Source organism: Pieris napi, chromosome 17, assembly GCF_905475465.1.
Source record: "Pieris napi chromosome 17, ilPieNapi1.2, whole genome shotgun sequence".
Lineage (NCBI taxonomy): Eukaryota > Metazoa > Arthropoda > Insecta > Lepidoptera > Pieridae > Pieris > Pieris napi.
Genome location: NC_062250.1, coordinates 228,853 through 242,305, shown reverse-complemented (window position 1 = coordinate 242,305; position 13,453 = coordinate 228,853). Strand labels below are relative to the sequence as shown.

The 13,453-nt window shown below is 33.4% G+C and overlaps 1 protein-coding gene across 2 annotated transcripts in view; it reads left to right on the top strand.

Moving 5' to 3' along the window:
* The window catches only part of LOC125057782 (ankyrin repeat and BTB/POZ domain-containing protein BTBD11), a 34,470-nt gene that overhangs the window by 1,352 nt on the left and 19,665 nt on the right, over nt 1–13,453 (top strand). The window contains exon 2 of one of the 2 annotated variants that reach the window (XM_047661676.1): nt 6,231–6,410. In XM_047661676.1, the coding sequence (XP_047517632.1) occupies nt 6,231–6,410 (180 nt within the window). Of the gene's footprint in view, nt 1–6,230; nt 6,411–13,453 lie in introns of those variants that run through there. The other variant, XM_047661677.1, reaches the window with a different exon arrangement.

Genomic DNA, 13,453 nt, shown 5'->3' with positions numbered 1-13,453 from the left:
TGACAAGAAAAAAGGAACAGCCTCGCCGTTAAACACAAACTATTTTTGACTAAAAATATGTATCGTGAATTGAAACAAGTTTTTACAGATTTTATATTTTTAACCATTTTTAAACTTTAAATTTAGTAAAAACAATTTTTTTTCTTTAATTAGTAATACATCTGTTGTGAATATTTTATTGTTTCTGGACCTCCATTTCGCATTTATTAAACTAATTGATATTTACAGTATTGAGATAAAATACCGTAACTTCAATTTAAACTGTCATTCAAAAGCACTGTCCTGCATGATCATTTCATACCGCGTTCGTTATTCATACGAATTAAATAAAATAACTTTGATCTTAATGTACAATTGACTTACATTGATTATTTATTCAATGTAATAATAAAAATATATTCTCATTGACTCTTTATTACGAAGTAACTATAATTATAGCAAATAAATGTAGTTTTTTATTATTTACTATAATAAATATTAAAAAAAAACACTGCTGAGATTTGTAATTATCTTATTGAAAACAATAACTAACCTTAAAATATAATAACTTAAATTTATTATTAAAAGGAGTTCCTTTAGGCAAGGTTCCGAAGATACTGGCAGCGTTCCCCCTTTGAATAGCTATAAAAAAAGCTTATAAGATTTTTTTAATGTCAAAATAAACTCCCTTTTGGAGATGCCATTTTAAAACAGTCTCTGGAAAAGATAATGCGCACACGCCTGACATATGCAATCCACTTAACACGCTGTCACGAAATGCTTACTTTTTCCCGATTAACAGATTAAATTTACATAACTTTTATGATAATTCTGTCACTCAACTCTTTATTAAACCACGAATTATACTTAGTATACAATTTTATAATTAAATTTGGTATCCTTGGGATGTCTCGTAATGACGAGACAGCGAATCGATTTATATTAGTACCCTGAACATACGGGTAATAAGCACAATTCAATGAAATGTTGCTAAAACTGTACAGTTTTGCAGTGGACCGTGTATATAGTAAACATAACTTAATTCATAATAAATTGTATGGATTCATGTGGTGAATTCCTTCCTTGAAGTGGATAGAGGTTTTCATAATAGTACAAATCTCACGTAAAACTTTACGTAAGCATAAAAACCCGTTTAAAAGCTCCTATCAAATTGATACGGAACTAAGGACGTCCTAAATACTTAACCGCTAGCTGTAACTTAATATTTTCAAAGTTACCCTTCACTTGTGAACAAGTCACGCGTCTCCAGCACGCGACTACATATTTTGTTTCAAAAATAATATATGTACATACCTGTATATTGATTTTATTTATTGAAGTTCACCACATAATGCTATATCTACAGTATCTGTTGCATTCTATATTTTGTAAAATATATGACATATGTAGTAAACATAAATAACACAAGTTTTAAGTCTTGTTCATATTTATACAAACCTAAAAAATTCCGAGACTTAGAGGGAGAGGAAAAGGAAGATATTTTAGGAATTTAATTGTCATTAAAATATTAAAAATGTCGAAAATTAATACAAATCTAAAAATACCTAATTTTTTTTTTAATTTATTTCTTCGTCAATAAAAACACGTGGCTTTTTAATTTACAATTTGTCACTTGAGATTTCAATAAATTATTTTATTCTCTTTACGAAATTTTAATTTTAAAAATAGAATTTTTATAAGGTAAGGTATATCACCCTTCTCACTCTCTCTCAATCGGTCTCTCCCTTTTCTTCGTCAAAATCGCTGCGCATCTTCGTGACGTTCCGTAAAATTTTTACATCAAGCGCCTAAAGAAGTTTCACTTCAAATATACAATAAAAAATTCCAGTATTTTTTTGCATATCGAAAAAAAAATTCGCAGCAAAACAGCTTTGGTACGTGATAGGCACTTAACAATGCTTTTCTTAAAATTGATCAGCGCACTACCGAATATATTCAGCTCCGGATAATTATTATTTATGGTATAGGCTATGGGTACCGTTTTTAAACATGCTTGCTAGAATGACATTGAGTAAAATTCCAAAATTAACTAGATTTATATGACGTTATTTATAGGATCAGGAATGAAATAAATCTTATTAATCAAAATCAATAAAATCCTAACCATATTATAGTAATAGAAAAAAAGAATGAATCAAAACATATGTGTAGTTTATTGTTAAAATAGTAATAATTTAGATTATAAAAAAGTACGTAGGAAACTTCGCAAAAAGATATTTTTAAAATAATTCCACATGTATGTAGGTATGTGTACATAATACTGATAACCTTACAAACCATAGAAACGCATCTTGTTCAATTGTTTTCGAATAGTTGCAATCGCCTTATGATTAAATAATTAAGACATGGTAATAAAATGTCGTAATTACGTTTGCATCTGATAGTACCTACTAAGTACAGTTTTTACCGGCATGTTCCAGACGCTTTGCTCCCACGTCACGTCGCCATCGTCGTAAAAAACTTGGAAAACTTACAATAGTGAAAGTGCTTTGTAATTGATTAGATGAAACTCATCACTACATGGAGCTCATGGAACTCTATCTTGATCTTAGATCATTTTCTCCTTTGTTTTAGTTTTATACGCAAACACTAGACTTTCTCAGGCGTTTTAATAATATTTTTAACAATAATTAAACTAGCTTCGTTATTATGAATGTAGGTAATTACATTTCAGTATTTATCATTAGTCCGATATGCCGTAAATTTTCCGCAAATCTCAACAGCGTTGATGTCTATTCTACGGGAAATCCGTACCGCTGAACCTACTGAAGTAGCTTACGCCTTTATAGAGTTTTATTAGGGTTAATATACGCCAAATGACGTTTTAGTTAATATTTTATTGGATTTATAAATCGTTGAAAAGGTCAAGGAGTAGCGGTCGTGAGGCAACATTCATTATGCTATTATAGTATCAATCAAAATATAAACGCTAATGGACATTATATTACAGTTTTAACGACTTATCCGTAGTCAGTTGATTGTGTGATGATAAGGAAGGTTTATAACAATCATAAAATGCAATTGCATAACTAGAAAAGCTATTTGAATGCCAATTACAATTATATAAATACCCGTCTTCGAGTTAAAGTTATTTATAACCGATAGTTGTACTAAGAGGATGGCCATTACTATTGTATTAACAAATTGGATCCAATAGCGGCATAAATCCCAAAAGGGCATAAACCCGAAAACGCTGGGCGCGCAATCGGGAGCTTTTTGCCCCTTTTCAGATTCCATTGTGTCAGGTAGAGCGGGGTGGCCAGCCGATACGAGCTCGCTGTTTTTGAACAGTTTTTTATCGTTTTGTTCCGAGAGAAACACCTGCTGCTCGGTGCTCGTTGTCCGCGACTTTGTTTTGACATTGCATTTGAGCGCAAAGTATGAAATTGTGAGCTGAATATCAAAATTTTGCTCATTACTCGAGTATTTTTATGGTAAAATTATACTTAAATGTATATTTTTTACTGAAATATTGAGTTTTGTTTCCAAGTTCAAATTTTAATTGAATAACTGAACTTTAAATGCCACAACATATTATCTCTAGCACAGGTTTTGTATTGTCTAATTCGGTTACCAAAAATACGGCCAAAGCATTCAAATATTGTGCATTGAATAAATTACTCAGAATATGTAACATGACTGTTGATTTGTATTATCTTTTTGTTATAAGAGTGATCGCGGAATATTTTCCACTTAAACAAAAATATTTGGTGAATTTACGATACGCAGCCCCAATACAATTTGCATACAGGAATAACGTACGACAGGTTTTATAATTTAGGCTCCTGTAGTTTTTCTTTCACTCGGCGGGACTCTGTAGGTCCTTTAAACATCAATTATCCCCGAAGCTAATAGCGATTTTATTGTTTCTTATTGGCGGTTGTAGACATTATTCAAATTGGATTTACATAAGTATGCAAAGTGCCCTAAGGCCTTTGCCCCGAAATGGATTATAAATAGCTCATTACGGGGATACCTCGAAATGGTTAAGTTTTTGTTGCGTCAGAAGCGTTCCGATACAAATGACCGATTCTTAGAACTACTGTGCGTCTCCGCCTCGGGCCTGATTGACCCCGCTGATGGTACAAACACGCACCATGACCTGAACGAAGAATGTGCATCTTAATATACGTAATGTTTATATGTTGTGAATTAGAAAAAACTGTAATAAACTACTTACGGTAACCCACATAGTTATATTTTAAAATTACATTAAAGAAATATAATAGCGTTTCTTCGTAAATAATATTATCCTAATGACATCTACATATAAAACGATAGCAGGTGGTAGAAAATTGTAGGGTCCATCAAAAATGCCCTTCAGACGTAATTTACTGTAATAATGCAGTCGAGAGCTTCGCCCGCGCCGAATAAATGTTTTTCTCGCCATGATTGATGACACGCTACTGTGGACCTCGAATATAACACGCGTATTAGGCAAATATTTAAATAAAGGAAACGTTTTTTACTTGAACCTATTAATGGTAGATTAACTACATCATAAACTTAATAAAAAACCAGTTAGTATTTTAAAATTAATTACATAAATACCAGCTTGTATTAGTTAATATATTTTACAAAGTGATTCATCTGCGTCAGTTACAATATGTGTGTTGTTCTTCGTTTATCATCAGAAGTAACGTTTAACGAAGATACTCATTTTAGTACTTTTAGAACTTTAGGAATTATATGTTTTATGTTGATGGTTATTATAGCGTCTGTATGCATAGTGACTGTACGTAGAATAACAGTGTTTAACAACCGATACAGGAGCATTGGTCGGGAGCATAATTATTTAATTGTACAGGAAGTACGAAATGCATTAATCTAAGATATACAAATTAAATGTCCGTTTCAGCATGCCTTATTTAAAGCGATGTAATCTAAAAACCGAAAGTGGTTAAGTAAACGATTCAAAAACCGTATTTGGTGTCGGAATGCGGTCCCTCGGTGCGGGGCTCACTAATTATCCGACTTTCGCAAATTGCTACCACTCTGCCTCGCTCCTTGCCTGCTTTTTATCACTTCGTGTAACTACACTGCACCTCTTGTACTTTAAATTTCATCATCAATATTACAGACATTTTTAAAGAGTCTGTGTGGCTCTCTTGATTAACCGAATTCGTTCTTATTATGGACGGATTGAAATGGCTAATATTGAAAAAACTAATTAACTAATAAATTTTAAAATTAAAAAAAACAAATTTCAACTTTAAGTGTTTTGTACGACGTCGTGACACCCAACGTCTTGTTGATTTCTTGTGAACATTGAAGCTAATCCAATTAGACGTGTTCGCGGCGGCCTGAGATTTCGGAAGTAGGCTGTTAGCACTTGTTGTTCTCAGAGCAATGACCAGTTACGTCACTACACTATCTCTTGTTTACTTGTGCTGCAAATGCAATGAGTTGCCACACCCATAGTGTTACGGCTCGATCAGTAGAATAGCTTTACAAATTTTGATTATCCCCCTTTCTATACTAGGAAACAACGTTTGCTACAATATATTATGCTAAGGTATGAAGTTCGTGTGTTGGAGTGCAATCTCCGCCGGTTTGGTCAGGATTTGAGCTTCGTTTCCCGTGCATTGTCTTCCACCCTTCGACACGAATCATTTAGTGAGCACACCTCTATAAATTACTGATCAAATCATAAATTTCATGCCGTATACTATAACAGCAAAGCATGAAATTATTAAAAGAAAAACTAAACTCTGTCTTATCGTAGAGCCTCGCGGTGAACAAAGAAGACGGCAGTAATTCTTTGGATAAGTTTCACAATTTAGTCCCTTCCAAGAGAATAAACAGTGGTAAAAACATTTAACACCATCTCAGGCTCCATTCCTTACAAATTCCTGACAAACGAATGACCTTAGCGACCGCTATTACCGACATTAAGTATCGCGCACTGCGGTAACCAGACACGCCTGACCCCTCCACATTCTTCCTGCACATAAAAATTCCAACGAGAGGAACGATGATTAACAACGGATTATTTAAAATGACTCATTCGGATATTCCACGCGAGTTATGAGGATATTGCAGTGCTGTTCCGACGTTTTTAAGTTTACTTTAATACAGTAAATGTTTTATTAAACATTTCAGTAAACAGATATTAAATAATACATTTAGTAGTAGTATTGTTCGGAGGCGTCAAAATAAATAAGTTTTCCTTTTTTTACCTTATCTACTAGCTGAGTAACCTATTTCTAGTAAGCCACTATAAATTTCAGTGAGGATGCGCGCACGCTATCTGCGGCGCCGGCCCTGACGGCGGTGTCAGGGGTGGCAGCAGTGTCCGCTGTGCCAGCAGTGTCTGTGACTGCTGATGACCCGGAACGACCATGCGCGTGCGCCGGCTGGCCGAGGCGTCAGCCACCAGTTCATGAGATTTTGCGCCCTAAGCCACGAAGGTGAGTTACAGCAGCTTATGTGAGCGGCTTCACCTCAAATGAGGCTTCTTATTTACAGTCTCCGTATTTTATACATCATGGTTCTTCTAATACTTCTAGGATTTATATTGAATTGTTATACGTTTTTGTTATACGTACGTAAATGCTAACATAACTTGAATGAGGTGCATACATTTTAGGCAACTGTTTTGTTGAACGTGATTTGATTGACGTAATACCAATTTCCATAGAGATTAATTTCTGTATAATGAGAATAAAACCGGTTAGATAGGAGAGTAGCTGAGGACGAATATATTACTACAAATTGTTCAAAAGTTTTTTTTCCTTTTGAATATTTACAATCTACTAGGAATTATCGTCTTTCTTAAATCTCATTAAACTTTAATTAAAGAAATAAAATTTCGAAAGAACGCAGCAGATTTGTCCGCGTTGAATTACTACTGCCCTGCTTGGTATATTACACACAAATATCATACATCACTTTGAACCCAAATTAAATTAACAAGAATAAAAAGTCGAATAAATAAAGTTTCTAGAACATCCCAATAACGGTCTGCCGGCCCATATACACCTCGTGCCCAGTAAATACTGGTAGCGTTTTATGTTCAAACATATTTACGAGTTAAGCAATTATTTAAGTTTGTTTCTTTCAAGCTGTAAGTTTTATGGTCCGCGCGAATTATGTACCTTTAACAGTGGGCGATAATTAATAGTTTAGCTCTGAATTTGTATGACTTATGATTGTAATAAACAATTCAATGTTTTCGTACTAAATTACTTTTGCTGTGGAATTTATTACTATACTAGATTCATACAAATTGCAAGCTAAAGTTTCGCTGTAAAAGTAATCAAAATTCTTTATACCTAATAGGACAATTCATTCATAATGTTAGCTTCCTTAATTAGTAACTCTGATTGTGAAGCTGTTTATTGTTGCTTTTCGCTTGAAGTTTGAGTAAATTTGTCAGTAATTAAATAAAGAAGTAAAAATACGCCAGAACTGTTTGAGTATTTATAATAAGATTAAGGCTTCGAGAAAAAGAGATACATGTCCTGTACATACTGGATGATAAGTAAGATATTTAAATTCCTTAAATTCTTTCAAGACCAGAAGCAGATCAGATAACGAGCAGCGTCTGATTAAAACTGACGGATTCCTCTGTAATGTATTATTGTCGGAGAGCGGTGGACAGGGTTTATACATATAATTATATATATATTCTTATACAATAAAAAAATAAATCAGTGGCGCTACAACCTTTTTAGGTCTGAGCTTCTGATTTCTGTATCATGATCTAAAATATGGCGAGGGGGCCGATGGCTGGCCATGCGTCATACTCGTGAACGGGTGCTACTTGTGGTGACTGGTCGTACTTGAATTCGTGTATGCGGTGATGTTAATTATTTCGACTATGTGTTTGCGTGTTGTTCCCACGAGAATGCAAGTGCGTGCTCCTATTTCACCATGCCTCATGCTGATACCGGAAAGGTCTTTGTTTTTATTTATGCTATTATTATTAATTACTTAACCCTTAAATGCATGTTTTTTCCTTTTTAAATACCATAAATTGAAACAGGTAGAAAATTAAACATAGATTATGGGAAAAATAAAGAAAAAATTTTTTTTTTTATAAAAAGTATATTTTTATACAAAAAACTTACTGATGTAGATCTGCATCAGTATGCATTACAGTTACTTTTAATAATGTTAACTAAGTATTATTATATGATACGATTATTTACGAATTAGTCTTATTACAGTGTATGAAAATCTTTGAAACAGTTGTTTCTCTGATTTAGACACAACGGTACATTACATTTGGTACACGACCATTGTGTGGTGCCCTTACAATTGGGCATCTTGCACCGTAATCGGTTGGCAAATACAGGCAAATGTTCGAATCCATCTACGCGCAGATCTTTTGACGGGAGTGGATGTTGCGGACCTTTCTGTTTTTTTATATGAAGCTCGCGTTCTAGAGAGGAAGTACTAGGACGTCCTCTTTTACTACCACTAGATTTACCTATATTACACAGTGTGTCAGCCAAACAATTACGAAACTCCCCAAGATTAGGCAGTTGCTTTTTTGAGACATCTTTAGCAATTAGATTTTGTTTAATAAGCACCCATGAGTTGATTACTGTGAGGTCCAGAAGGTGATAAAACAAGCGTAAATACCATTTCCGGCTTTCGTCATACAACAAACTGTCTTTTTTCCAAATGAGTTTCCTTTTATCAAACTCTACAAAGTGTTCATGACCTTCTTGCGTGGATAATGAAGCAATACTTTGACTTGATGGGCCAGGAAAATCTTGAACTAGTGGTGGATCGCTATAGTTAGGATCTTCATGGTCCTCTGCATCCTCGTCTTCCAACTCTCGAATTTTTTCTCTTGCATTAGTGTAAAAGGTTTCTTCATCTTCACTTTCATCTTCCAAGCTATCCTCAGAAATATTTCCGTTTTCTAAAGCCGCCAAAATTTGTTCTATGTCTCTATCTGCCAATTTGCGGGACATTCTGGAAAAATAATTATAAAATTCATATGAATAAATTACGTATCTATGAAATGTAATTATTCATACGAATGTATAACTAGCCATGAAAGTAAAAGCGTGATAGATAGATATGTGTTAGGAATATATAACTTGAAGGATAGTCTCCGCCTACCCTATATACCTATAATGTAAAAATTTAATATTACATACATATATAATGATAGCATATATTATCCCCGAAGGGGTAGGCAGAGGCATATTATATGCCCACATTTCACCTCATAGACTTTGTCCCACGTAATAGGTAATAGGTGGTGAGCCGTATTACCGTGTTGAAATGAATATTATAGTAATAATAAATAATTTTAAATTATTTATCTGTTTGAAATATATGGTATATGTCAAAGTAATTCATAAATTAAAGTCAAAAATAAAAAATAAAATATTATACCTACAGTTAGACTGAGTATAACTATTTCTTGCCGATTGTGCATACTGATGTATTTCTACATCACAATTATAACGCTGATATTTACAACAACTGTTATTGAATTCTTAAAAAATACAATGTAATCTGTCCTTCTTACCTTTATTCTCTCGTATATCACTTTAAGCACGTAATAATACTATTTGGTATCCACTAAAACGAAATTAAAATTTAACCGCCTAAGTCAGTATTTGTAAGTAGCGCGGCTAGCTGTCAAATTATGACAATTAAAAAAGTCAACTGCCAAAACACTAAAGCTTGCGTTCAAAAACCAAGACAGATATTTTTAGCACCTAAAAAAAGTTAAAAGTACTGTGCTTGAGTTACTGTTTAGAAATTATGTAAGGAAGAAAACACTGATGTATATATACATCATCATGCATTTAAGGGTTAAAATGTCATGTGGAACATGGTGTAATGGTTGCAGCTCCTTACAAACGTTGTGTAAAAAAAAAAAAAAAAAAACATGGCGATTAAAAAGAGTGGCGGAGAGTTTATTGCCAGTTCTTCTCTTCCGTTCTACGCCCTTGATTTGAGAACTGGCAGTAAATGTAAAATTAGAAGCAATAATATTTTTTTTTTAATGACGAATCACAAGTGTACATTGTGTTACCTACGTGAATAAATGATTTTTGAATTGAATTGAATTGAATTGATCATTCGTCAAAAAGTCAAGTAGGTGAACAATGAACATCCTCCTGTGCCTGGCACACGCCATCGACTTTTTTGGGTCTCAGGCAAGTCAGTTTCCTCACGATATTTTCCTTCACCGTTCGAGCGAATGTTAAATGCGCACATAGAAAGTCCATTGGTGTACAGCCGATGATCGAACCACCTCAGGGATGAAAGTCGCATGCTGAAGCCACTAAGCCAACACTGCTATATATGTATAATAACCACACTATATCTTTTAATAAATTTAATAATTAAGTCACGATGAACTTATTTGTAATATCATACAAATATAATTTATTTAAATAGATGACATATGTAGATACACTTGTAAACGTAAGCAGGATTTTAAAAAGAATAAAGCTTCTAAAGCTGCTTTATAAATTTTGAATTGCATGTCAAAGATGAAAATTAAATATTCATAAACCGATAACAGTTATTTTAGCTACAAGCGTAATATTAAAAACATTTTAAAGATATGCAATTATATTGAAAGAATGTATAAAGAGCTGGAGATCGATTAATATTCGTGTTTATCAGTCACGATCCACGACTCCGTTAGCGGGAGATACACAAATTTGCTTATCACCTCCCGATCAGCTTCCAGTCTTGCCCCCGAGACTCGAGACGTCAATTTTTACTCAACTTATACGAAGATAATATCTTATATTGGTAATTAAGTTAAATATTTAATTATATTTTTGATTATTCGAGTTCCTTAATCTCACACAACAGTTATGGACATCCTAACTTCTTGACAGATATTATTGTTGTAAATTTACGTATTTTATTTGTATGTAGCAAACGAAATCGTGCACGTTCTATTACCCCACAGGTTCAAGTGAATTTTTAAGAGATAGATGAACCCTGTAATGAGGACAACGAAGTTTGCGTTACTTGATAGAGTCTATCATCAGGCGATCCTTTTATTAATTATTACTCTTTATAGCCATATTTGAGCCGGTCCGTCTCACAGGGGCCAATTAGTGTACATTTGTCTCTCAGTCGCGATAAGGCCGTGTGTTCGAGGCCTTACAATCAGCGGTACCTTTGCTGATAACATCCACTGGTGCTTCCTTTTAGCGGCCTTTTGCAAAAAAGAACAAGAACTCGAGATGTATGTAAAAACGCTAATTAATTGACTCATAATGAATGATACCAACATTCAATTCCACGATGAAACCATAAATTAACATGTCAATTATATGCATCACTAACTTTTGCCCGCAGCTTCGACTGTATATTGCGTTTCTTTTGACAAGATTTCTTGCTATCTATGTATTTACAATTAATCATTTACATACAACAATTAACCTTCGCTGGGATCTCTATTAATAAAGCCGTACACAAATCCTTTTGGTAGTTTTTGAAACTTCATTTCATTTTAAAATACATATATAAAAATATGGATATTATGTTCCTATATCCAGCCAAAGAGATAATATAACATCCACTTCCTATGTTAAAACCAAATTAATCCTTGTTTAATATCAAAACCAAAGATAAGATTTTAATTTCTTTTTTAAATATTACCATGTCTAGTTATTTGTCCCCTATTCCTTGCGAAAAAATATGTAAAGTAAAATATGCCTTAAAATGCAACTATGCAGTATTGTCAATCTACTTATACCTTTTAATTTACACAGTCAGTTTTAATTTATAACTTTATTATTGATAGGTCAAACAGTTATAAAAAACCTACCCATCCACTCTACAATCGTAGTTTATCGTAGTTATTTCAAAACTGCCAGTCCTAAAGTAAACATAAGATGGCCGGACGCAGTGAGCATTCCCGTCTACATAAATCCAGTTTGGCAATTTTTTGGGGACCAAAGATGCGCCCCGCAGCCGCATACCTCTGCAAATGACTATATAATGTACCCGGACCTGTTCGGGTAAAAAACGTGTGATGATTTGATGATCAACTTAGCAGCGACATTTCGTCGTGGATAAAATTGGCCGACGCCGAATTTTTGTTAATCGCCTATTTTGTTTGGGTATTTTTTTAAATATCAAGTTCTGTTAACATTATAAATGTCACGAAAACTATTTCAGGTAATAATAAAAAGGTTATGTTATAATGTTTGGTAACAATTAATACGAAATAAAGAAATGCCTCATTGCTATGATTTCTTAACGACAGCGCATCTCCGTAAAACTAATGCAATATCGATGTTTACTTTCACCTCAAGTAATTAACAATGCCGAAGTGGAAAAAGGACTTTCTCTATCACCTTGGGATGGGAACCAGCTACTTAATTGTGATTATGAACAATACTCGCCGCGAAGTGTTTTGTAACGAAAGTTATTGTGCAAGAACTCTGGAAAATATCGTAAGAAAGCAGTCGTTACCGCACACTAATTATATGCTGTAACTTTGAGAAAATTTATTGTTTTAAATAATTGTTCATTCGTGAATCATGATTATAGAAAGAATGGTGAATGAAGTTGGATGAAATTCACATGCATTTACGACGTTGGGGCAGACTTAAATTTAGGCTTTCGTTTATTAACAGATTCAGTGAGAACTAGAACGGAATTAGACGGTCTTTCTGAGTATTACATTATTCTTCGGAAAACATAATAAAATATTACAATAAAAGTATTATTTCGCTAAAGTAAGCAACGAGGATTATTTAATTAGATGGTTTAAGTAGCTAGTTGAAATATAGCTATGCACGTGTATGTAAGCACTTCTTTCTTAGTAAACGCTTATGTGCTCTGTCCAAAAACAAAAATTTGAATCGTCTTTTTGAGGGTTTCTATGTTTTGATAAAACTTTAAAAATTTAATAAAACATCGTGACTTGTCTGTTAAATTAATGGAATCAATAATAATAATCAATAATCAGGCTTTTTAAGTAAATAGAAAAAAGATTAGTCGACATCACAGGAGACCGAAGAGCTAGCAGCTACCTCGAACAAAGAATTAGTCTAGCTATTCAAAGGGGGAACGCTGCCAGTATCTTCGGATCCTTGCCTTAAGAGACGCCTTTTAATAATGTATTTTAGTTATTATATTTTAAGGCTACTTATGGTTTTTAGTTAAGAAAATTGTAAATACTGTATATTTGATTGTTAAATATTCAAAGAATAATATTTGTAGAAATAAAAAAATATTCTTTTGGTGAGAAGTAGTTTTGTGTTTATGTTTAATGTGTATGTTCCATTTCATGGAATGATAATACATATTTAATATTCTATAGACAAAACAGTTCATATAACTGGCAACTAAGTCCGTGCTAGAGACGCCGCAGGCCAATAAAAGTGCAGTGAGACAATAATTATTATCGTTTACGATGTCGTTTCAATATCTGTCCACACTTAACTGCGAGGGAAACAGTTTCGAAACTACATAATGTTTAGTTTTCTCTTCGACTCTTTTAAAC